General features: G+C 46.8%; 3 protein-coding genes across 3 annotated transcripts; all 3 read left to right on the top strand.

The window, feature by feature from the left end:
• Window positions 1-1,617: 1,617 nt before the first annotated feature.
• Window positions 1,618-12,611, top strand: LOC144273018 (butyrophilin subfamily 1 member A1-like). Its single transcript, XM_077831465.1, has 9 exons — window positions 1,618-1,737; window positions 3,617-3,694; window positions 5,755-6,102; window positions 6,492-6,770; window positions 7,172-7,291; window positions 7,703-7,723; window positions 9,467-9,493; window positions 10,704-11,424; window positions 11,937-12,611. Exons 2-9 carry the CDS (start codon window positions 3,622-3,624, stop codon window positions 11,992-11,994), a joined length of 1,647 nt encoding a protein of 548 aa, XP_077687591.1. The 5' UTR covers window positions 1,618-1,737; window positions 3,617-3,621; the 3' UTR covers window positions 11,995-12,611.
• A 6,781-nt stretch (window positions 12,612-19,392) lies between these two features.
• Window positions 19,393-20,932, top strand: LOC144259435 (histone H2A.J). Its single transcript, XM_077807649.1, has one exon. The coding sequence runs from the start codon at window positions 19,431-19,433 to the stop codon at window positions 19,818-19,820; it is 390 nt and encodes a 129-aa protein (XP_077663775.1). The 5' UTR covers window positions 19,393-19,430; the 3' UTR covers window positions 19,821-20,932.
• A 1,045-nt stretch (window positions 20,933-21,977) lies between these two features.
• Window positions 21,978-23,151, top strand: LOC144259434 (histone H1-like). Its single transcript, XM_077807648.1, has one exon. It carries the CDS (start codon window positions 22,011-22,013, stop codon window positions 22,662-22,664), a length of 654 nt encoding a protein of 217 aa, XP_077663774.1. The 5' UTR covers window positions 21,978-22,010; the 3' UTR covers window positions 22,665-23,151.
• The last annotated feature ends 25 nt before the right edge of the window (window positions 23,152-23,176 follow it).

Raw genomic sequence — 23,176 nt, 5'->3', positions numbered from 1 at the left:
GGGATCCGGGTGTGGGAGAGTAGGTCTCTAGAGGGCCTGGGGACGGGGTGCTGGATAGTGAGGGGGTAGGAGGTGCTCAGCAGTGGGGAAGGTTTGTGTGTTTTGGGGTGCTGGGGAGGGGTTTTTTTTGGCGGCACTGGACAGTGGGGGGTCAGGAGATCTGTGTGTGTTGGGGGCTGTGAAGTGGGGGAGATCTATGTGTGCCGGGGCACTGGGAAGCATGGGGGGGTCTGTGTGGGGCACTGCAGTTGTGGCGGTGGGGCTGTGGGGGGCACTGGGCAGTGAAGAGATCTGTGGGGGGCCTCTGGGTGGGTGGGAGAGGTGCTGGGCATAGTGGTCTGTGGGATGGCACTAGGCATAGGGATTTGTGGGGGGTCTCTGGGTGGCATGGCACTCCGTGTAGGGGGTCAGAGGGATGTGCGGGGAGAGGGGGGAAGTAGCATGGTGTGGCATGGGCCCGCCCCCAAGGGGAAGAAGCAGGATGGCAGCAGCGCAGGGCCAGGCCGGCCAGTGTGCATCTGGCAGCTGCCACTTTGTAAACAGTGCCCTTGTACTGGGCTGGGTGGAGCAGGACTGTCCCTGCAGTGCCATGATCCATCTCCCATTGCCCCTGGCCAGCCCCTCATTCTGAGGACTCTGCTCCATGTCCCCATTGCCCCCATGGGGGCCCAGAAATATGTTTAGGACCGGGCCCACAAAAGGTTAACCTGGCCCTGTTTGGGGCGCAGGTCTCTGTGACGGAGTTTGGGTGCAGGAGGGGTGCAGGCTATGGGGAGTTCGGGTGAGGGGTGCAGGCTCTGACCTGGGCAGGGGATTGGGGTGCAGGAGGGGGTGTAGACATGTGGACTCTGGGAGGAAGTTTAGCACCTCAGCACATTATATAAGAGAAAGGGGCCGCAGTGACTCCATAAAGATATAGAAACTGACAAAAGACTCTTAAATACTCCAAAGGCGTGGGGCAGAGTTGGAGGGCGGGAGTGCCTGGACAACATTTCACAGCATTCAGTCTCCGGCTGGAGCCCAGCAGCACTTGTAGACCATAGAGAGGCGCTGCGGTGCCTAAGCATTGACTAGGGTGACCAGACGTCCGGCCGCTGCCTTTTTTCTTTTTTCCTTTCCCCCGCTTCCCCCATGTGTCCCGATATTTTGTCCGTTTCATCTGGTCGCCCCTGGCCTGGACAGTCTGGGAATTGGGAGGCCTGGGCCTTTAGGAACCCGCCCTCTGCCCCGGGGCTGGCTGGCAGCCTCCTGGGAGGGGAACGAAAAAAGCCTCCGCCCCCCTCGCCCCCCGCTATTTACAAGCACAGCAGGTGGCTCATCCCACGGGGTCACTGTTCCCCCTTCTCCCCCTCCCTAAACGGGGGCTTTGTCCCCGCACAGCCTCCGGCAGCGTCTCCCGCCCCCCCCGCCGGACTGAACCCCGGCGACCACCCCCGGTTCCCCCCCTTCAGCCCCTCTTCTGCCGCTACCTACAGTAGCTTGATTCCCCCCCGCCTCGGCCAGTCAGTGTCTGCCCCCTGCTCAGACCCTGACACCCCGCGCTGCAGCCCCCCCCCCCATCGCTTTAACCCCCCCCGGAGAGGAGGCAGCAAGTCGGAAGGCGACGCGAGGGCAGAGGCAACAGCGAAGGTCACTGCGCAGGCTCAGCGCACCCCCCGTCGGGGAGCGGGCGCTGTTCGAGGCCTCCGGCCGCGGCGCCCCGGCCCAGGCGGACCCGGCTTGGAAGGGGACCTGCAGGTGCGAGGGGGCTTCGCGGGGCGGCTCCCTGCAGCGGACACCAGCCCAGCACGGAGGGGGGCTGGGGCCTGCTCGGAGAAGGGCGGGGCACGAGGGGTTGCAGCCGCGGGGCCGGGGGGGGGGGAAGGGAGGGAGCCGAAGGCTGGGGGTCAGCGGGCGGGCGGCTCCTCCCTGGCCGTGGCAACAGGCTCAGGACGGTGAGCGCTGGGCTGGGCGTACCCTGCTCCTTCTCCGCCTGCTGGGCCTTCTGCTCTGCGCCTGTGGCGGGGCGCGGCAGGCAGCAGCGGTCTAGGCTGCAGCACCTGGCCTTCGTAGGTGACTGTTACTTGTTACAGTCCCATCGTGGGCCAGGAGCCAGGGGGGCCGGGACAACCTGTATAGTGGGGGTGCTGCTGTAACCCCCACGCCTCCTGGGTGTGGTGTTCAGTCCCATCCAGTGGTGCCAGACCACTTAGAAAGAGAGATTAATGAGTCTGCTCTACAGGCTTAGCTAAGAGCCAACAGGCTGTAAAGCAGCCTCATCAATCTCTCTTTCTAAGTGGTCTGGGTGCTACTGGATGGGACAGAACACCACAGCCAGGAGAGGTGTGGGTTACACTGAGAGTCATTGATGCATCCGATGAAGTGAGCTGTAGCTCAGGAAAGCTTATGCTCAAATAAATTGGTTAGTCTCTAAGGTGCCACAAGTCCTCCTTTTTGCGAATACAGACTAACACAGCTGCTACTCTGAAACCTGAATCAAACCGTGAACCCTGTACATGTTGGAAACCACTTCAAGCCAGGGGGTGCAGCAGCACCCTCAGCACCCATAGTTCCAGCACCAATGCCAGGAGCCCTTATGCTAGGTGCTATACACAGAATAAAAAGATGGTCCCTGCCCCAAACAGTTGGCAATGTAAAATCAGCATAATTCATTTTGGAATAAGGAAAATTCACCTTTCTGAGGTGTTAATTCTTTTCTTCTGAATGCTTCATATGTAAGTAGAATTCAATTTTTATTGTTATAATTGACAAAAATCAATTATTTTTAAGCATTTTTTATATTGGTTTAAACATTTCACAGTTGCAGGAAGTTTATGTGACGGGGGAAATCAGACAATGACAATAGACGCTGAGATTCAGAAAGTTAAAACTTTATAACTGTGAAAACACAAACTGTCAACATCAAATGTCAAAATATACAAAGTAAATATTCTTAAATCAAACTCTAAGAAGTTCTCCGGCAACTTTTTTTTTTTTTTACTTTGCGTCTCAATAAATTTCAGTTATTATCAATGGAAATATATTTTCATGGGTTTGTGTGTGTGGTGAAATCAACATTTACCAACAAAAATCTAATCCTTCAAAGCCTATTTATATGGCTGACATATATGCCCTTTCATCATAACACTTCCACTTCATAGGCTGCATTTCATTGTTTTTGTGTTGTGTAGGAGAAGTCATTTGGGATTCTTTAGACCAAATTACTTATACCTAGCTCTTGTATAGTGCTTTTCATCTGTAGATCTGAAAACACATTACAAAGGAGAGAACTATCATTGTCCTTATTTCACACATGAGGAAACTGAGGCATGAAGTGATGTGACCTACCCAAGGTTATACAGTAGATGAGGGGGAAGAGGAATAGAACATAAGACTCCTGAGGTCCTGTCCAGTGCTCCATCCACTGGACCACACTGCAGATGAAAGGTGCTATTTAAATGTAAAATATGACTAGACTATAAACTCCTAATTCTCCCATTATAGTCTGAAAAATTTAGTTTGAACCTCATATTATTTTCACCTGAAAGAAAGTGTGATTTGATTTGTGAAGGCTCTCCAGACCCTTCCCCCAGAATTTTCTGGACATTGAGGTGAACTCTTCTATTTTGTGTTATAGGGGTTATGGAACTGTCTGCCAGCAGTGGGCTCTGGGCCTTTGTCTTCTCCTGCCATATAGGAATCCTGGTCTCCTCAGGTAAGCAGGATCTGGACCTGGCTCCCAAGTCAAACCCTTCTCTCTGATCTTTACCTTAGCCACATGGTGGGAGAAGGGGCCATTTCTACCCAAGAACCATGTGGACAGAATCACAACAGCACCACCAAGGCATGTGGGAGGGAACAAGATGAGTGAATTCACATAGAAATAGGGGTTGTTCACGAGACAGCTCTTGCACTGCTGTACAGTGTGAATGGCAGCACTGCATAAGAACAGAAGTCCAGGGAAGAAAGGAAGAGAGGAAAATAATTTAATCCATGTTATGAAGGGCAGCTGAAGAATGGAAATGAATAATTGTAGAGCACAAGCCCTTTGGCTTAAGGAGGAGGCTGATAATGAGATTTGTTGGGGTGGGATTGACGTGATTAAAGAGAGCTGGAGGATAGGCAATCAAGACCACTTGTTCAGGGAATTTAGAGACAAAGGGGAAAAAGGAGATGAAGTATTTGATGAAGTAGAGGGAGGGTTTCTTAAGGCTATTGAGAGCAAAGAAGAAAGGAGCTGTAGGAGAAAGAGAAGATGTAAACAAGAGATCCCGGGGGTGGGAGGTTTTTTTTTTTTTTTAAATGTATTTTTACCAGAATGGGAGTGAAAGGGGTAATTTTCCTTGTATGTATTTAGTTAGGTGAAACAAACAAGCAAACAAAACCCACAAAAACATAAAACAACATACAATGTTAGGTCCAAGTGGTGGTGTACGATATCAAGAACTAAAGCTGATCAAACTGTTTGTCCCTAATGTAGGCCCCTTTCTGATCAGATCCATGTATCAATCCTGTTCTGTAGTAAGGTTGAAGCAAATAGCGCACATGCAAACAACCTTTTGACAGTTTGTCGTGTGATTGCTCACTTAACTCACGGCCTATTGTTACTGCCTACTGATGTTGCGAATGAACTCTTCATGTGGGAGAATAAAAAATGACTGGTAAATAACCAGTAACACACCTCTACTGTGAATTTTCCGATGAATGCTCACTTATGTTAAAATTCATGACACTTTCAGGCTAAACAAACATTTTCGCAAATGTCTGGTACTTGTTTGAATACTCGTGATTGACTGAATTTTACCCCATGAATACGAATGGCCCAAACTCTGTGCTTTTATTCCTGAAAATCAGTAGTGAATGAGTTTTCTCAATATTTGTCCATCTTTATCAAGAACTTTAATTCTTTACCAGTCACCCATTCACCTCACACCTGGACATAAATCATAAACACACCTGGCTCAGGAATCACATGGCTTATAGTATTGTTGGAATTGGGCTATGGAGCTTTTTACTCCTAGGACATTAGTTCCAAACTGGGGTGAGGAGGTGGGAGTGAATTTGACAGAGAGGATCACCCAATAATTTTACTCCATGTATCTCGTAAATGGGACAGAGGACATTTTCCTGTTCACCTGTCATTGTGAGTCTCCTAAATCAAGACAGGTGCTGGAGAATGGAGTCTCTAGAAAAAGTTTGCAAATATAGGGTTCAATCCTGAAAAGTGCTATGTGCACTTGCTGGGGGGATTGTCCAGTGCTCTTGGCTCTCCATTTTAGGAATAGGGCATACTGGTTAGTGTGGCTGGGTGGGAGAGACACATTAGTGAGCAGGAAATCTGCCTGGACCATGGTAGTGGTAACAAAAAATGTGAGAGTTGTGAGTGGTGATGTATGGGCTGTCGAGACTGCTGCTGAGTGATGGTGGGTAGGGGTGGCGGTAAGCAATTCTTGTATTTTCAGGTTATGCTCCTTCCCAGTGCTATCAGATTTAAAAGGAGTAGCTCCCACTCCACCTGTTGGATGCTCGGTTTGTCCAGGATGCTCCTCCACATGATTTGCCCCTGTGTAATGGTGGTCATAGTCTCCTTTGTCACTCTGTTGGAGTTTTGTTTTTTGGTGATGAAGATGGTTGGTAGTAATAGCGAGGAGAACTACAGTGTTGAGAATGCAGATGGTTATAATCCAGAATGTGGTGGAGGTGGGGTTTGGCAATGTTGGAACTGAATAGGGAATAAGGGGCTGGTGTTAATACCTTTCATGATATCCCTTTCAGAAAGTTTTACCCTGAAAGGATCAGATTCTCCAGTGATTGCCACAGTTGGCACAGATGTCATCCTTCCATGCCAGCTTTCACCTAGGACCAGTGCCAAACAGATGGAAGTGAGATGGCATAGCAGTGAGATTGCTGGCCTGACCCATCATTATGAGAATGGGCATGATGCCCTGCAGAAGCAGAACCCACACTACCAGGGAAGGACAGAGCTGTTCAAGGAGGAGCTTCCCAATGGCAATGTCTCTCTACTGTTGAAGAAGGTTCAGGTGGCAGATGGAGGCAGCTATGTCTGCTTCATTGGCAACAAATCGAATTATTTGGAAAGCCTTGTGGAGTTAAAGGTTGGAGGTAAAGTAGGCTCTTCTTGTCAGTGAATTGCTCTCTGTTTTAGCAGGTGACATGTATCCCTTCACTGATGTGTATCCCCCGCAAACGCACACATTTTCCTCTGGCATTTTTTTGTTTAATTTCAAATCTCTGCCAGGTATCTAAGCAGTTATTATCCACCTCTAATCACCAAGATGCAATGGCAGCTGGCAGCAGTTACTGAGAGGCCTTGGTGACTGGCTGTGGCTATAGAGGGCCATGATGTTTCTCTGCTGGCTACACATTATCATAGAGCATCAATGCACGTGCTAATGATACCAACATGGTGAATCCTTTCCCTCCCAATGGGAACAAAGTAGTGGTGTTTCCATGTTGAGTAAGCTAATATTACTTGGTTTGCTTTGACACAGCTGTTGGCACAGGCCCAACAATCTCTGTGCACCGTTCCCAGGACCAGGGAGTGACACTCACTTGCAGTTCAGAAGGGTGGTATCCAGAACCAGCAATAATGTGGGCTGACAGGCATGGTCAAAGACAGAACTCAACTATGTTATCTGTAAAAGATGTTCAAGGTCTACACAATATTCAGAGTCACGTGGATGTGAAAGATAACAAAAGCCAGGTCTTGGTGTGTCGGCTCCAAAGCAACTTCTGGGACCAGACAAGACAGTCGGAGCTGCAACTTTCCAGTAAGGCTTTCCTATTTCAAAGAGTTTGTCTGGGTAGTAAAAGACAGGGTAATGGTTTGCTGAACATAACTGGTTAGGGCAGGACAGAGCCACAGGAAGCAGGAACTTTACAGTTTGCCTTCTTGGAATTTCTAGTTTCTCTGAACATCCCCTCTTTATTTTGTGTATGGTATTTAAAAATACATAGTATCATATGTTGTAGCTAGGGCTTATGGTGGATGAGGGAATCTAGATGAGATGCTTGTAGTTTGGGGGAGGATGGGGGAACTTTAGAGCCGCTTATGAAGCGTCCTAGATGTGGACACCTGGCATGAAGGATGTCAGTGAGACACCCTGAGACTCCGTCCAGTTCTAAAGTTATTTTCTTCCTGAACTAACAACCCCATTCTCTTTCATTTCAGGTGATTTATTCCCATATGATAAACACCCATATGTAGTCACCACAGTAATATTATGTCTGTTGCTCGTTATATTTGGTGTGGTTACAGGCTTCATATTCAAAACAGAGAGAGAATCCAAAGGTATGTTCCAGGTCCTTTCCCAGTGTAGAATATTCTCCATAGACAAATGCATCCTGAGTTAGAGATTAAAAGCAAGAATTAGGTATGGAATGTGTGATGGGACAAAAACATCAATAAGATGTTACTATTTTCAGCTCCTGTGAATGATTGGTTCTGCCCCTTGGCCCTGAGAATTTTCTGTGTTACATTTAGATTCCCCAGACTCACCAAAAAATGCTTATTTTTTCCAACATTTGTCCCATTTCGCTGAAATAGATCTCTGTGGGAAGGAGACCCTTTGGTCATGGGAATGTAGCATCAACACAGGATGAGGGTATTGCATAGGTTGGCTGAGGATGGACACATTGATGTAGGTATAATACCAGTTGATGATCTCTTTGCACATTCATCTCTTCTCTTTTCTTCCCTCAGGAAAGCTTCAAATTGCAAAAGGTATGAAATTTGTTTTTCTAGAATGGACTTCTTTGGTCTCTCTCTGTATCTTCCTCTCTTTTCATTACTGTTTGTCTCTCCCAGTCCCTGCTCTTCTGTTGTGTTTGTCTGTGTTTCTCTCTCAGAAGCCTGAGGATTCATTCAGAAGGATAATTGTCTGTCTCTTCACTGATGGGTGCATCACCCCCCTCTTGGGTTGTTGAGTGAGACAGTTGGTGGTTCTCCTTTTCAGTGTGGGATAACAGTTATAACTTGTAACATGTTCAAGTTCACTAATGTTTTACACATGCCCTGCTGGCACGCACCCCAACCACACTTGGAGCACACGGGTGTCTTGGTATTGCTGCCTGTGACTGGATTTCTATGATCCTGTCTTTCTGATGTGTTGTTTTGGAGCTGCTTTAGTGACTCCATAGTTAAGGTTCTAAGACAGTTGTCATTACGTCTATAACTTCCTTAAAACAAACAAAACTCAAATTTACTTTCTTCCTGAAATTTGGCATATGTGATCTCGTAGCATGAAGGTGTGTTTTTATGTATATTTTTGAAAGTTTGAGGTTAATCTGATAAGGCAGTTTGGGGAATCTGAGACTTTGATTTGAGTGATGACAGCTGTTCTACTTTTTGAAAAATCTAACATTTTGTATCTCACTGTGATCTACAAACTGCACATTTCTTTTATACGCTAGTTTTTAGTGAACTCTATCAGACCTTAGAAAGTCCACTCAGAGGTGTGTGCATACGCGCGCACAAGGGGAGGATATGTACTTCTCCCCATGCTGTCTTGACTTCTCTGTTCTTCTTGCTCCCACATACTCCTCCATAAGAGTTGCTCAAAAATGGGGGGGCCTCCTTCTGGCATATGTCAAAGTGATCAGTAATAGTGGGCAAAGTGCACGCTGGATAAAGTTGGGGGCAGGGGGAATGGCAGCATGCTGAAAATGGCATTTCTTCCAACCTGCTCCCTGAGTTCCATGCAGGAGACATGGGGAGTGAAGAACTCCTTCTCTGGCTGCTTCCTGCTGCTCCCTGGTTTGGTCTCCAGAACTTCCTATCAGCTGAACAGATGTGAACGTTCCATTCTGGAGAACTTATTTAAAATATCAAATTAAAGTAATCTTTGGTCCTGTGCACTAGATCTCAACTAACTGAATTCAGTAAATTATGTTTTATCTCCCTGCCTTGTTCTGTTTTCTTGCTAGATAATATACAGATATTTCTATATCTTTATTTAACTCAACACCTAAGGACCATATTTTTAAGTGGGTATGTAAAGTTAAGTTTCTAAGCCCATATTTAAATACCAAAATAAGAGGCCCAACTTTTCAAAAGTACTGACCACCCAGCAGCTCCCATTGACTTCAGTGAATCTGCTGGGTATACAGCACTTTAGAAAGTCAGGTCGTTTATTTAGGTATTTCAGTGTGTATGTGTGTATAGGTGGAGTCTAAGTGTAAATATGAACTTTTGGAGTTGGCCTTTAAAAAAATATATATATAATTTTTAAAGGCCAACTATATATATTTATTTATTTTAAGGTGTCACAACCAATGAACTCCTTGTTCGGTTCATTTTAAATCTGGGAGAAGAATTCTATCTGAATGACATACCTAACTTACCAGTTTTGAGACTAATAGTTCTTTTTCTGTGGATTGTAAGAGAAGGGTCACAATTGGGTTTAGAGTGCAAACTCCATTAACTTTGGTATTCTTTCCTAAAAACTTCTCTTGTTCCACATTTCAGAGCTATTGAGGGCCCGAAACTCAGCTGGTGAGTAACCAAAAAAACAGTTACTTTATTTATTCTTCGGTATCTCAGTGAAATTACCTCCTTTTTAGTCCAGCACCGCGTTCTGAAGGTCTGTCTTCTGCTCAGTGTACATGAAGAACTTACCTCAGTAATGGAGGTGGACAAGCTAAATCCAGTGTTTCGCCTTCTTGTTGGAGAGGAATGATCATTCAAAGAATGGGTGGGAGGGAACTATAAAAAGGAGAGGAACTTGTGAGCCTTCCTGAAAGCTGTGGCTCACAGTCCCAGTCTCTGTCACCACCGTGTCAAATTCCTTTTTCTTATTGTTGGAGTTATTGGGGACCTGAGTAGACCTCATTGCAGAGGGATAAATCCACATGAAATTTAGTAGTTACTCTAATTTACATTGGTGTCACTGAGAGCAGAGTTTGTTTCTAAATGTGTGTGAAATTGCACACTACCTCCCAGAGTGACCGAAAGGGAGTCTCTGCCAATCAAAGTGTGATCCCCCCCCCCCCCAATTGTCTTTAAAAAATAGTCTTGTGGGATTCCATATTTACTGTCTGTCAATGATTTCCAGAGGAAATTTACTTATTTTACAAATAAAAAGATACCTTTTCTAGCCACCAATTATAAAATACAATCTGGGCTCTGAAAGTCCAGCTAGGGTCTTTCCTGCAACCTGAGTGTCTCCAAATTTAAGCCATCACTGATACCTGTGCAAACCCCATTCAATGGATTTGGCCAGGTGTAACTGAGATTTAATGAAGACTTCTGTTGTTAAACTACAAGAAGGAATGGGATCCAGCTAACTTTCTTATCTGTGTGGCACTCACAGGCAAAACCCTGCAAATCTGCAGGTATCCGCTTTATATCTGCCAATCATGTTTGCGGATCATGGATTGGATGCAGATATAAATTTTGATCTGCGCAGTGCTCTACCCACAGGAGCAAGAAGCAGTCTTAGTCAGTAAAGTAAGCAGATATAAATTTGGATACACTCATGGCACAGTTCTGATGAGTAAGAAGAAACAATGCTTACTTAAAATATGTTTCTAATCTGAAAATGATTTAAGGCTGTAGAGGGACCTCAGGGAATTAGGAAGACAGGTAGTGAATGTCGGGGATGCTTCTGTGAATTGGGTGATGCAGGAAGTGAAAGTTCACCCATGCTTGTTTTTTTTGTTTTTTGTCTCCCCCCCCCCCCATGTGAATCCATTTAACTGTACAGTGCAAATTAGAGTGGATCCTAACACAGCCCATCCCAACCTTCATATTTCATCGGATTGCCTACATGTAAGCCACAGTGACCAGAAGCAAGAGGTGACCGATACTCTGGAGAGATTTGATGGATGGGCCTGCGTGCTGGGATCTGAGACCCTCCGAGCTGGGAAGGAATATTACTGGGAAGTGTATGTGGGAAATAAGACAGACTGGGATCTTGGAGTTACAGATGGGAAGGCTAATAGGAAAGGCTGGCAGGATTTGAAGCCAGAGAATGGGTACTGGGGGATACGATTTTTTAACAGTACTGATTATATAGCCTTTGAGGATCCTGAAGTTAAACTAAAACTTGGCAAACAGCCTAAAGTAGTTGGGATTCACTTAGATGGTAAGGCTCAGAGGTTAGATTTCTATGATGTTTCAGACATGTCTCACATCTACACTTTTAGCCTGAAATTCCCTCTGGATGTATACCCCTATTTCTGTCCTGGTCTGAACAAAAATGGGAAAAACAAAGACCCTCTCAACCTTTGTTTTCTCTCGCCTGACTACTCTGACCTGATGTCTTCAACTTCCATTCCTTCACCTCACAACTCCACTTCAGAGCTCTTGGAAGGTACTAATGGAAAGGATGTGGCCGTAGAACACTCCAACCTCAAAAATAGTGACGATGCCACCCTTCCATTTCTACACCAGGCTCCTTTCATACAGAATCATAGAATATCAGGGTTGGAAGGTACCTCATGAGGTCATCTAGTCCAACCCCCTGCTCAAAAGCAGGACCAATCCCCAATTAAATCATCCCAGCCAGGGCTTTGTCAAGCCTGACCTTAAAAACTTCTAAGGAAGGAGATTCCACCACCTCCCTAGGCAACGCATTCCAGTGTTTCACCACCCTCCTAGTGAAAAAGTTTTTCCTAATATCCAACCTAAACCTCCCCCACTGCAACTTGAGACCATTACTCCTTGTCCTGTCCTCTTCCACCACTGAGAATAGTCTAGAACCATCCTCTCTGGAACCACCTCTCAGGTAGTTGAAAGCAGCTATCAAATCCCCCCTCATTCTTCTCTTCTGCAGACTAAACAATCCCAGTTCCCTCAGCCTCTCCTCATAAGTCATGTGTTCCAGACCCCTAATCATTTTTGTTGCCCTTCGCTGGACTCTTTCCAATTTATCCACATCCTTCTTGTAGTGTGGGGCCCAAAACTGGACACAGTACTCCAGATGAGGCCCCAGGAGGAAGCAGGAGCCATCCCCTCCATTTGGCAATATGCACAAACTGTGTATAGGTTCTTAGTTCTTTAGTTAGCTGTTGGACTGTGGGGTTTATCGTCCACCCCAAACGTGTTTCTTTGTGGGGGCTTAAATTCCCAAGTCCCAGGGGTTTAAGGCCTGCAAGTCCTGCAGTCAACCCATGCCAATGGGCGACGCCCATGACGCTTGTTTAACGTGTCTGGGGGAGGCTCATCGAGCAGACAAGTGCAGGATTTGTAAAGGGTTTCACCCCGGAACAAAAAAGGAGCAAGACTTTCACCTCAAGCAGCTCCTTATGATGGCGGCACTCAGACCACAACCTCCAGTGGCATGGCAAGACCCGGCACTGAGCTCATGGGTGCGCAGTGCCCTGGTGGCAGTGGTGGAAGCAGCACTGTGGAAGGAATCTGGCAGAGACCCATGGCACTGCCACGCCCTGGCGCCAAAGCCGGCAGGATTCACCCGGCAATGCTCCCATTCCCAGGCGCAGAAGCAGCACAGGAAGCAAGGGAGGAGTGGATCTCCATCCCAGAGACCCACCTGTGATGTTGCGTTCTATATGTTTTAAGGAAATATGCTTATGAGTGTAAATCATGTAACTGGACTATGCTTTATGCAGAAGGTCTCTTGTAAGGTATCATTACAAAGCTTATGATCTACTGCATGTGTTCATCCTATTTGTTTGCATGTATTATTTCTATCTCTGGAGTTAGGATAATAAGATATGAACGTCTATTACTGATGTAAACATGTTAAATGAAAGCCATTAAGGGTGCTTCAGAATCAATGACCTGTGAAAGGGTTTGTTTACCTGCAAGCCTTCCTGGGTACATGTCGGCCTGTTACCCGAAACTGGGTAAGCTGAGGGAGGAGTAATGACCCACCAGAGTTTGGGAGAAAGCAGCACGTTTATTATACTGATAGCTAAGCTCAAAAGAAGAGAGGTGGGGGTCACGCTCACGTGCTCACGCGACCAGGACAGGCACAGCACTGGAGATTTCAGGATCCTTCAAGGTAAGTGTCCCACAGTGCAGCGATGGATGGTGCGATGAAGGTAAGTCTTCCCGAGGCACGATGGAATGCAACATGCCGAACCACTGGCCAGGTGGTCCGGGCAAAGGGCCTTCATGGGAGGTACAAGCTTGTGAGTGCACTCCTGAGCACATGGCCGTTTCCCCTTTTAAGGACCTGCTCCTCATGGCCTGCGACGAGAGATGACTTGGCCGCGTCTGGTTGGTCACACTCCACCCAGGGCAGTGTCCATGCTTTGGGTGTGTGGGTGCTGCCTAATTAGTGTCCCAGATGCCTTGTCTACCTGGGAGCTCTTCTCATCTTCCAGTTATTCAACCAGCCCATTCATCCCACAAGCATTCCACGAGGGGGAGGGGGAAAGCCACTTCAGAGGTATTCAAAGTGGGAGAGGAGACAAAATGGGGGTTGGGAGAAGTATAACAGACCTTTTGAGCATACAGGTTACACAAAGCATAGTCATAAGAGCATCCAGATCACTGCTGCTCCTACAACACTCCGCCCCTTGATCTATGATCATTACAGTTGTTTGTTTGTATGTCAGAGGTGGTCAGTTGCAAGCAAACCAATCAATCATAACCAGGTGAATATAACTAAAACCATTACAATTGACTAAACACCAGATATAACATAAACAATCACAATCATACTAATTGGGAATATAATAAAACTGTCATCATTACAATAATTGGGTACATTGACAAACAAAATGAGGCCCAAGTTTGATGCTGCAATAGCTATCAAACAATAAAAGTAAACCCTAACCCTTAAGTACACACAGCAAATAAGATTTGTAGGAGTACCACAGTTGTAGAATGGAATTAACAATACAAGAACATGTAACTAACACTACAAATGTAACAATAACAAAACTTAACAACAAAATGATTATTAGAGAACATAACAAAAAATAAACCTGATGTATTGGGGACTAAAGTCTTTTGAACAGAGGTGGATGTGATTGGTAATTGGGTGGAGACGGGGCACGTAGAGAGTGGAAAAGGCATTTACCCTGCCTAGCATAGTATTCCCCCCTCTCTCTCTGGACCCAGTGCTAGCACAGGGCACCCACCAGAGACAGACACAGAACATGGAACACACAACACTGAACACAGACTTTGTCATGACACTATAACCATGGTATTTCTGTAACTCTTCAGCGGATACCCGCTCTCCTGATGTTCTGGTTCAGAGGCTGAAAGATAGAAGCTTAGAAACAAATTAGCACCATGCTCCCACCGCGGCAGACCCTGCTCGTTTAAGTTGTCCGCGGTGTACCCATTTTCACTCCAGGGTCCCATGGCCAATCAGGGTATCCAGGGTGCTAGTCATGGCTTGGTGGGCTAGCATGGGGGAACCCAGGTGAACATATACTGGGTATTGCAAAAGGTAAAGGCAAATTGGTCTTGGCTCTCTGGAACCAGGGGCAGGGGGAAGAAGCCATTTGCTAAATCAGTCACTGAAAACCACTGTGCTTCAGGCAGAATACTTTCCACAAATGCGGTCATGTCTGCCACCACTGGAGCCCACTGTGGGGGGTGCAAGCCTTGATCTGGTGGTAATCTATAGTTAATTGCCAGGTCTTCCCATCTGCCTTGCGGACTGGAGCACCCACAGGGAAAAATTAGTGGGTATTCTGCACCTAGCAGCAGCCAAGGTCCCCTCATCCCCCTGCCCCACTTCCTCCTCCCCTGAATACGCCATGTCCCCTCTCTTCCACCTACCTTCCAGTGCTTCCTGCCCAGCTGCCACCAAACAGCTGTTTGGCAGCGCTAACACACTCTGGAAAGGAGGGGGAGGAGGCGGAACATGGCGCATGCAGGGGAAGAGGCGGGGTTGGGGTGGGGATTTGGGGAGGGAGTTGGAATGTGGGTGAGAAGAGGCGGGACTGGGATGGGGCCTCATGGAAGGGGTGGAGTGGGGGTGGGGCTGGGGCTGGGGAGCAGAGCTGGCATGGGAAAGAGGGGAAGTCGGCGCCTATGAATTGTGGCACCACTCCCTGGGCCAGCTCTGCTCAGTACCACCCTGGCCATCCTGGTCCCGGTCCATGTCTTTGGACTCAGAGACAGAGTCTAGATACTCAGAACAGGTCCGGCACTGGTCAGTCCGTGGAGGGCCTGAGGTGAGAGCTGGGCCGTAGCCTGCATAGTGGCAGGGACCAATGCAGTGGCCATTTTGGATCCCATGGGCATACCACCAGGCACAGGGCACCCAATCTAAAGGTTCCTGGTTGGTGATCTCTGAACTGAGGGTGCAGGAGGCTTCAGCCAGTCGCCCCACCCCTAGGGATGGGGAGGAGGTACCATTTCCTCACACACACCTTGGAGCCAACCCCAGTTCCTGAGCCTGATCCAGGTTTGCCTGGCCCAGTCAGTGAGACAGGACAGGAGGTCACTGGAGAGCAAGAGGGTCAGAAGAACCTTGTTCCCCATAAGCCTCCTCGTCTTCCTTCCCAGACAAGGCAGTTGCAGGCACCTCTGTCTCAGGACCACCCCCCGTAGACAGATGCACCCACCAGGACCTCCTTCCCAGGGAGCCGTGAAACATGGGCCTGCAGGCCAAGGAGGTGGTGGAGTTGGAGGTCCTGATGGTCGAAATCCTGGCCCTGGAAGGCCCATCAAGGGTGGCTCTACCCCTCATCAAGACCATACAGGCTAATGCTAAGACCATTTGGCAGTTCCTGGCCTCCATCTCTCCCACCGTGAAGGGCATGGAGAGGAAGTATTTTGTCCTATCTAAAGGGTATGAATACCTTTTCACATGCCCGCAGCCTTACTCGGGGGTGGCGGCTGTGGTGAATGAGAAGGAAAGGCAGGGGCAATGAGCCCCAGCACCTAAGTCCAAGGACGCCAAGCGCCTGGATTTATTTGAGCACAAAGTGTACTCTACAGGGGGGTTAAATATCAGAGGGGTAGCCGTGTTAGTCTGAATCTGTAAAAGCAGCAAAGAGTCCTGTGGCACCATATAGACTAACAGATGTATTGGAGCATAAGCTTTCGTGGGTGAATACCCACTTCGTCAGATGCATGTACTGTATGGTGGGGTTGCAACTCAGGATTGCCAACCAGAAGGCAATTCTGAGTAGATACAGCTTCAACTTCTGTAAATCGATGCTCATATTTAAGGAGCTGATGCCAACTGAGTCCAGGGAGGAGTTTGGAACTATAGTGAAGGAGGGCAAGGTGGTGGCACAGACCTTTTTACAGGCCTCACTGGATGCTGCAGACTCAGTGGTGCATACCTTGTCCTCTGGTATCGCCATGAGGCATAGCTTATGGCTGCAGCCTCGGGACTCTCGCCTGAGGTTCAACAGATGATGCAGGACTTGCTTTTTGATGGCTCAGGTCTGTTCGTGAAGCAGGCTAACTCTAGGCTCCATAGCCTAAAGGACTCAAGGGCTACCATTAAATCCTTGGGTATGCCCACCCTGGCAACCCAACACAAACATTTCAAGCCTCAGCAACAACAGCAGCAATCCTATCCTCCTCCTCGGCCGAGGCAGGATTTTTATAGGAGAAGGGGCAGGAATGGCGGAAGAAAGCTTTCCAATCCCCTGGCTAGAGAGAGCCAGGGCCCACTAACTCATCGCTGGGTTCCAAGCAGGCCTTTTGAAGGGGTGCCTGAGGATGGTACACCACATCCTTCCCCATCCTTTTTTAATCGTTTGTCCCACTTCTACCATGCTTGGTCCCAAATAACTTCGGACTGTCAGATCCTCCATATGGTGGAAGTGGGATATTCTTTTCAGTTCTGCTGTTGCCATCCGTCCCACCCCCTTTTCCCATCCCTCTTCAGGGATCCCTCTCACGAGCAACTCCTTATTCAGGAGGTGCAGGAGCTCCTCGCCATGGGAGTGGTGGAGGAAGTTCCTCAGTAGCATGTCTCCCCTCTCTACCAGCTATGCTATTTACTGGTTATTTAATATATTACAAGTCAAAATCTCCCACTCATCACATTTCCTCCTCCCCCATATCTCCTTTAGTGCGCCCCAAGTCCCTGTTGAAAAAAAGTATTTGCTGTTTTCCTAAATCAGGGTGAGCAAACTTTTTGGCCTGAGGGCTGCATCAGGTTTTGGAAATTGTATGAAGGGCTGGTTAGGGGAGGGGGGTGTTGCCCGGCCCCCACCCTCTACCCACCCCCGCTTCTGGCCCTGATGCCCCCCCTCCCCTGGACTCCTGCCCCATGCACCCCTGCTGCTCCCTGACCATCCCCGGAACCCCTGCCCCTCACTGCTCCCCACCACCCCATCCAACCCCCCCTTCCTGACTGCCCTCCAGGGGACTCCTGCCCCCATTCAACCCCCCTGTTTCCCACCCTCTGACCGCCCCAACCCCTATCCACACCCTCGCCTCCTGACTACCACCCCAAACTCCCCTGCCCTCTATCCAAACCCCGCCCCCCCCCACTCCTTGCCCCCTTACCACGCTGCCTGGAGCACCGGTGACTGGCGGCACTACAGCCGTGCTGCCCAGCTGTAGCCAGCCACGCCCCGTGCAGCACAGAGCACCGGGTCAGGCCGGGCTCTGCAGCTGCGCTGCCCCAGGAGCTCGCTGCCCCGCGGCCCAGAGTATTGTGCTGGTGGCACAGTGAGTTGAGGCTGAGGCGGAGGGGGAACAGCAGCGGAGGGGATGGGGGCTAGCCTCCCGGGCCAGGAGCTCAGGGGCTGAGCGGGAGGGTCCCACGGGCCAGATGTGGCCCGCGGGCTGTAGTTTGCCCACCTCTGTCCTAAATAGTCAACGTTGTGCAGCTATCCAAGCGGGGAAGGAATGCATTACTGAGGATTTTAAATGCATTTTGTGGTAGCATCTAAAGACCTCAGTCAGGCCATGTCCCCATTGTGGTAAACATATCAGAAATGACAGTTTCTTTCTCAGAGACCATTACTGTTCTCAGTAATTTCACTATCTGTGCTGATGATGACTCTTATATGTTGCTCTTAAACCACATATAGTTGCTCCCATAACAATGAAGGTCCTCTCCCAGGTGGTTTCTGACTCAGATTTGGTTGATAGCTAATATTCATGGTGGGACTGGAAATACTGAATACAGGAGGCACAGTGATGACACTTCTAACATGGGCAGATCATTACAACTGGGTGGAGGTTAGGTTCTCTGTTTGCTCCAACTTGAGGTGCTGAACCTATTTAATGGTTCTCTTTTAGGGCCAGATGGTGATAGCCTTATACCTGGAGAAATCCTACTGAAGTCAATTGGACTACTTATGTAATTAGATATTTTTCATTTTGTCTAATGGTATCACAAACTGTTCCTCAGAGACTGATAGACCATATTAGGGTTCCAAAACATTCAAAGAGATAATGTTGTCTAGCCTTGACCAGTGTAAAACTTAACCTGGATGATTTGTTTCCAGAGTAACATACTCTTATTTGGTTACTTATTTTTGTAAAAAAAACATTTTCCAATCCCACCACATTTGTCACTGTGATGGTCGCAAATATTGTTGATTTAACTCCCTTCCTTCCTCAAAGAAAAGTATCTCAATTTCTTGTTTAGCTTTTCTTGACAAACTAATCACTTTTTGTGATATTCTAACTAAATATGTCAAGCTAAACACAGTTTACTCAGAATTATTCCCATTCCTAAAAAGATATACATTATTGCCATTGAAGACAAACTGTTTCCACTTCTAAATAGCTGTACATTTTTGCTACCAAAGAATGGCTGCTGAGCTTTCCTCACAGCAATGGTATTTTGACTGTATACATTTTAGATAGCATGTATCCTATTTTTTTTTTTTTTGGGTGAAAATATCTAAGATATATACTTGGATCTTCCAGTAAGATGTTAAAAAGACATTAATTATCCCCTTTTTATTCACTTGGGAGCAAGCAGCAAACTAAATACAAGTATCTCATTTATGGCAAGATTCATGCAGGGGGAAAAAAAAACATTCTACTCTGTTCTCCTTTTAATCATCCTTGAATCAATTATTTTATAATTAACTAGATATCCCACACCACACCAATGTGGAAGGACCAGTTATTACTTCTGCAGACAGAAAAGCACTAAAATAGTCTAGGAGACACATACTCAAAGTACATACTGTAAAAGAAAAGCCTCAGGTTTACAAAGACAGGTTAATCAATTAAGAAGAAAAGGAGTACTTGTGGCACCTTAGAGACTAACACATTTATTGTCACTACTGAGGGCCGTTTAGATGGAGCACGACAGCCTCTGAGAAGTGCGGGACAGGGAGGGGGCGCAGAGGGAGGAAGGGTACAATTACAATAACTACTGCCTAGCCATTGGTCAGATTCAGATCCGCATCACCATTGGTGGAACAGACCATATTCATTTTTTAGCCAATCACAAATTACATTACGAGTCACACGGACAGGATAAAAGGACAGAAATGGGGGCGCTACTACGCGCTGAGGGCAGGTTTAGCAGATTGTGGGCGGGGTAGTTGTTGCTAGAGACCGAATTACAATGTCGGGTAGAGGAAAACAGGGAGGTAAGGTGCGGGCTAAGGCGAAGTCTCGCTCCTCCCGGGCTGGGCTGCAGTTCCCAGTGGGCCGTGTGCACCGCTTGCTTCGCAAAGGTAATTATGCGGAGCGGGTGGGCGCTGGCGCCCCGGTCTATATGGCTGCGGTGCTGGAGTATCTGACCGCTGAGATTCTGGAGCTGGCTGGCAACGCTGCTCGGGACAACAAGAAAACCAGGATCATCCCCCGTCACCTGCAGCTCGCCATCCGAAACGACGAGGAGCTCAACAAGCTGTTGGGGAAAGTCACGATCGCTCAAGGGGGTGTCCTGCCCAATATCCAGGCTGTGCTGTTGCCCAAGAAAACCGAAAGTCATAAGGCCAAGAGCAAATGAAACTGACCAAGAAGAAAGGTGAATCCTTCAACTTCACAGCTAACCCAAAGGCTCTTTTTAGAGCCACCTACTGTCTCAAAAAAAGAGTTACATCTCATTAAAACAGAAAGAGCAGCCTTGTTTGTTAAGTAGAAACCGCCCACCCCTTTAGTAGGGATCGCCAAAAATTTAAGCACTTAGTGATTCTCCTCCCCCTCACCCACCCCCATTACTTTTCATGAGTAACGGAAGCCCCTTTTGGGGAGGGAAAACTAGGCACCAAGCCTTTGTTCTTCCAGGTTCCATAAATATCGATAGGGGCAAAAACAGATTGTAAACTGTGTGTGTATATATAATCATAGGAAACCACTGAGAAAAATAAATATTCAATAGCACTAAGTGATTATGGTGCATTCTATGTTGAATCCATCCTGTTCTCTTAGAGACGAAAGCCTTGTTTTAATGTTGCTGTGACAAATCAAACAAATATACACAATTTTATCCAAGTTATCTTTCACCTGCCCTGGGGTTCTTTATACTCATATTTAAAGAACTGTCCCCCAAATATTGATTGGTCCCTTTGAACCCAAAATAATAGTGAAACCCTAATTCCTTTAAAAGGGGGTTTCAAATTCTTCAAGTACACAGAACAGTTTTTAACACGTTTAATTTCGAATACATATAGCACATCATACTGTCTACCCATTCCCTCTGTAGTTTGGATAAATTAGGGGTTTGTGGGAGATTGGTTAATTTGATATAGCAAAAGAGATTTGGCCCCCATTTATGATTAGATATTGCATATGAAACTGGTCTGTGGGTTCAAAAATGTCACAAATGGAAGGAAAAAGTAGTAACAGGAAAAACATCTTTCTAAATGGCTACTCTTGATTTAAAATCTAATCTCATATAGTACCATTAGGAATCACTTGTAACAACACAAGGCAGAACCGTGTGATTTATTAAAGGGATGTGTCCTTACCTATTATGGGAGAGCTCTGCATTTGATTTAATAATATAAGGGAATGTTTTCTTCTATTTCTTCACTGTGTGTGTTAACCTTATTGTATAATTTTGTTGTGAAAGTTTGCATCAAACCTTTCTATCTTGTAAGAGAGATGTGTGATTGTTATTTCTATTTTAAATTGTTCCTTATTAACATAAATCCATCACTAATTGAACAATAATGTGTAATATGCAATGTTCTAGTCCTAAAGCAAAGATACATGTCAGTGGCAATTTGCTGAAGTTTGTAATGCACAAGAATGAAAAGACCTTAGCAATAGCCATGCCCTTTAGACAATGGATCAGGATTTCAAAAGTTGATTACTGGATCAATTCAGAATGCAGTGTTGCGTTAATGAATGTTAATATTTTCTTCATAGTCTAAGAAAACCTCGCCAATAATTCTTCCACCTGAAGTTACTATGACCTTGTCTATTAGGATAATAAAGGTTCCTGTAACACAGGACTAAGATATAGCTAGCAGCTCTGTATTGTACACAGAGCAGCACCCTACGAACACTCTGCTTTAACAAGTCATCCACTTTTGGGGCACAAACAGTCCCTCACGGGACTTCAATCTGCTTCTCGCATTGTTCCATGGTGTGCTAATTTAACATTTCATGTTTTAAGGAGGGTAAAAGATTTTGGTCAAAGAAGCTAATTTCTAATCCATATTCAACGCTCATGGACGAGTTTGTGTTACTTCCTTCTCTTTGAAATCAATTTACTATGAAAACATTGATTCAAATGTCTGGCTTTGAGCCTTGAGTGGGAGAAGACCCTTTAAAGAATAACGTTTCATTACTTTGGAAATTTCATTGAGCACGGTGCAGTTTTTATTTAGAAGGAAAAACAAAAGTTTCTGTCTCCCGAGGTCTCTCCAGGTCCAGGACTCACGGTTTATTGACTCTTTTAAAACTCATCTTTTGTTTCTCCGACGGGAAACTCTACTGAATGAAAATACCCTCTTTCCCCTTCAGCACGCTATAAAGTGGGGGTGATTCGGTGGCGGATATACCGCAAAAAACACACTTTTTTGACTTCCAAGAAACACAAACTGAACGGGAAGAAGAGTACTTTCTGGCTTGCAGCTGGGCGGGCTCTTTAACGCACCAATCACAGAGTAGCTCTTCTCTATAAATACCAGGCATCTGACTTACTCTAGCCCAATTGTTTTCTTCTGATTCGTAGAAAACGTCTGCTAGAATGTCGGAAACGGCGCCTGTTGCCACTCCTGCTGTGTCCGCTCCTGGGGCAAAAACCTCTGCTAAAAAGCCGAAGAAGGCGGCAGGAGGCTCTAAAGCCCGCAAGCCTTCGGGTCCCAGCGTGACCGAGCTGATCACCAAGGCGGTGTCCGCTTCCAAGGAGCGCAAAGGGCTCTCTTTGGCCGCTCTTAAGAAGGTTTTGGCTGCCGGAGGGTACGATGTGGAGAAGAACAACAGCCGCATCAAGTTAGGACTTAAGAGTCTGGTGAGCAAAACGATTTTGGTGCAGACAAAAGGTACCGGTGCCTCGGGTTCCTTCAAACTTAACAGGAAGCCGGGTGAGACTAAGGAGAAGGCACCGAAGAAGAAGCCAGCGGCAAAGCCTAAGAAACCAGTTGCCAAGAAACCCGCCAGCGCTGCCAAGAAACCCAAAAAGGCTGCGGCTGTGAAAAAGAGCCCGAAAAAAGCCAAAAAACCAGCGGCTTCCGCAGCCAAGAAAGCGGCCAAGAGCCCCAAAAAGGCCAAAACTACCAAGCCCAAAAAGGCAGCTAAGAGCCCGGCTAAGGCCAAGGCGGTGAAGCCTAAGGCTGCCAAGCCGAAGCCAACCAAACCTAAAGCAGGAAAGGGTAAGAAGGCAGCGCCCAAGAAGAAGTAAAGGGATTTGAAAAAGAAAATAGAGTCTAACTCGTGCAAACAAACCCAACGGCTCTTTTAAGAGCCACCCACCTTTTCTAAAAGGAGCTGAAACATTCGTGCATTCACCGTCACAGGAGTAACAAATTTTCCCCCCTTTGTGACTAAATAATACAAAATACTGGAAATAATACAAAGTAACTTAAAAAGTTACTTTTGTCGTTCTGAGGGAAGCTAAGAGGAAATATTTATGGATACTGTTTCTAAGCGCTTACTCCTGTTCGGAATACTCCCCCGTACATTTTTAAGTGGTGCTCAGGTCATTCTTTGTTCTGCCTACAGAGGGGGAGGGTAGGAGATCTAGTGAGGGGACAAAGGGTAAATGTTTGACTTAGAAACAATCACCTGACTGGCTGTGGGAAGCAGGACTAAATTGGTGGAGAGTTTGAAAAGCCCGCGCTGTGCAATGATTGGTCCATCTCCCGCCCTGGGTTTAAAGCAGGGCACCTAGCGCTGACATACACGTTTAAAATC

The sequence above is a fragment of the Eretmochelys imbricata genome, chromosome 1 (genome assembly GCF_965152235.1).
Source record: "Eretmochelys imbricata isolate rEreImb1 chromosome 1, rEreImb1.hap1, whole genome shotgun sequence".
In the NCBI taxonomy this organism is placed as follows: domain Eukaryota; kingdom Metazoa; phylum Chordata; order Testudines; family Cheloniidae; genus Eretmochelys; species Eretmochelys imbricata.
Note: the sequence above shows the minus strand (reverse complement) of the source record. Positions and strands in the feature narration are given on the sequence as shown.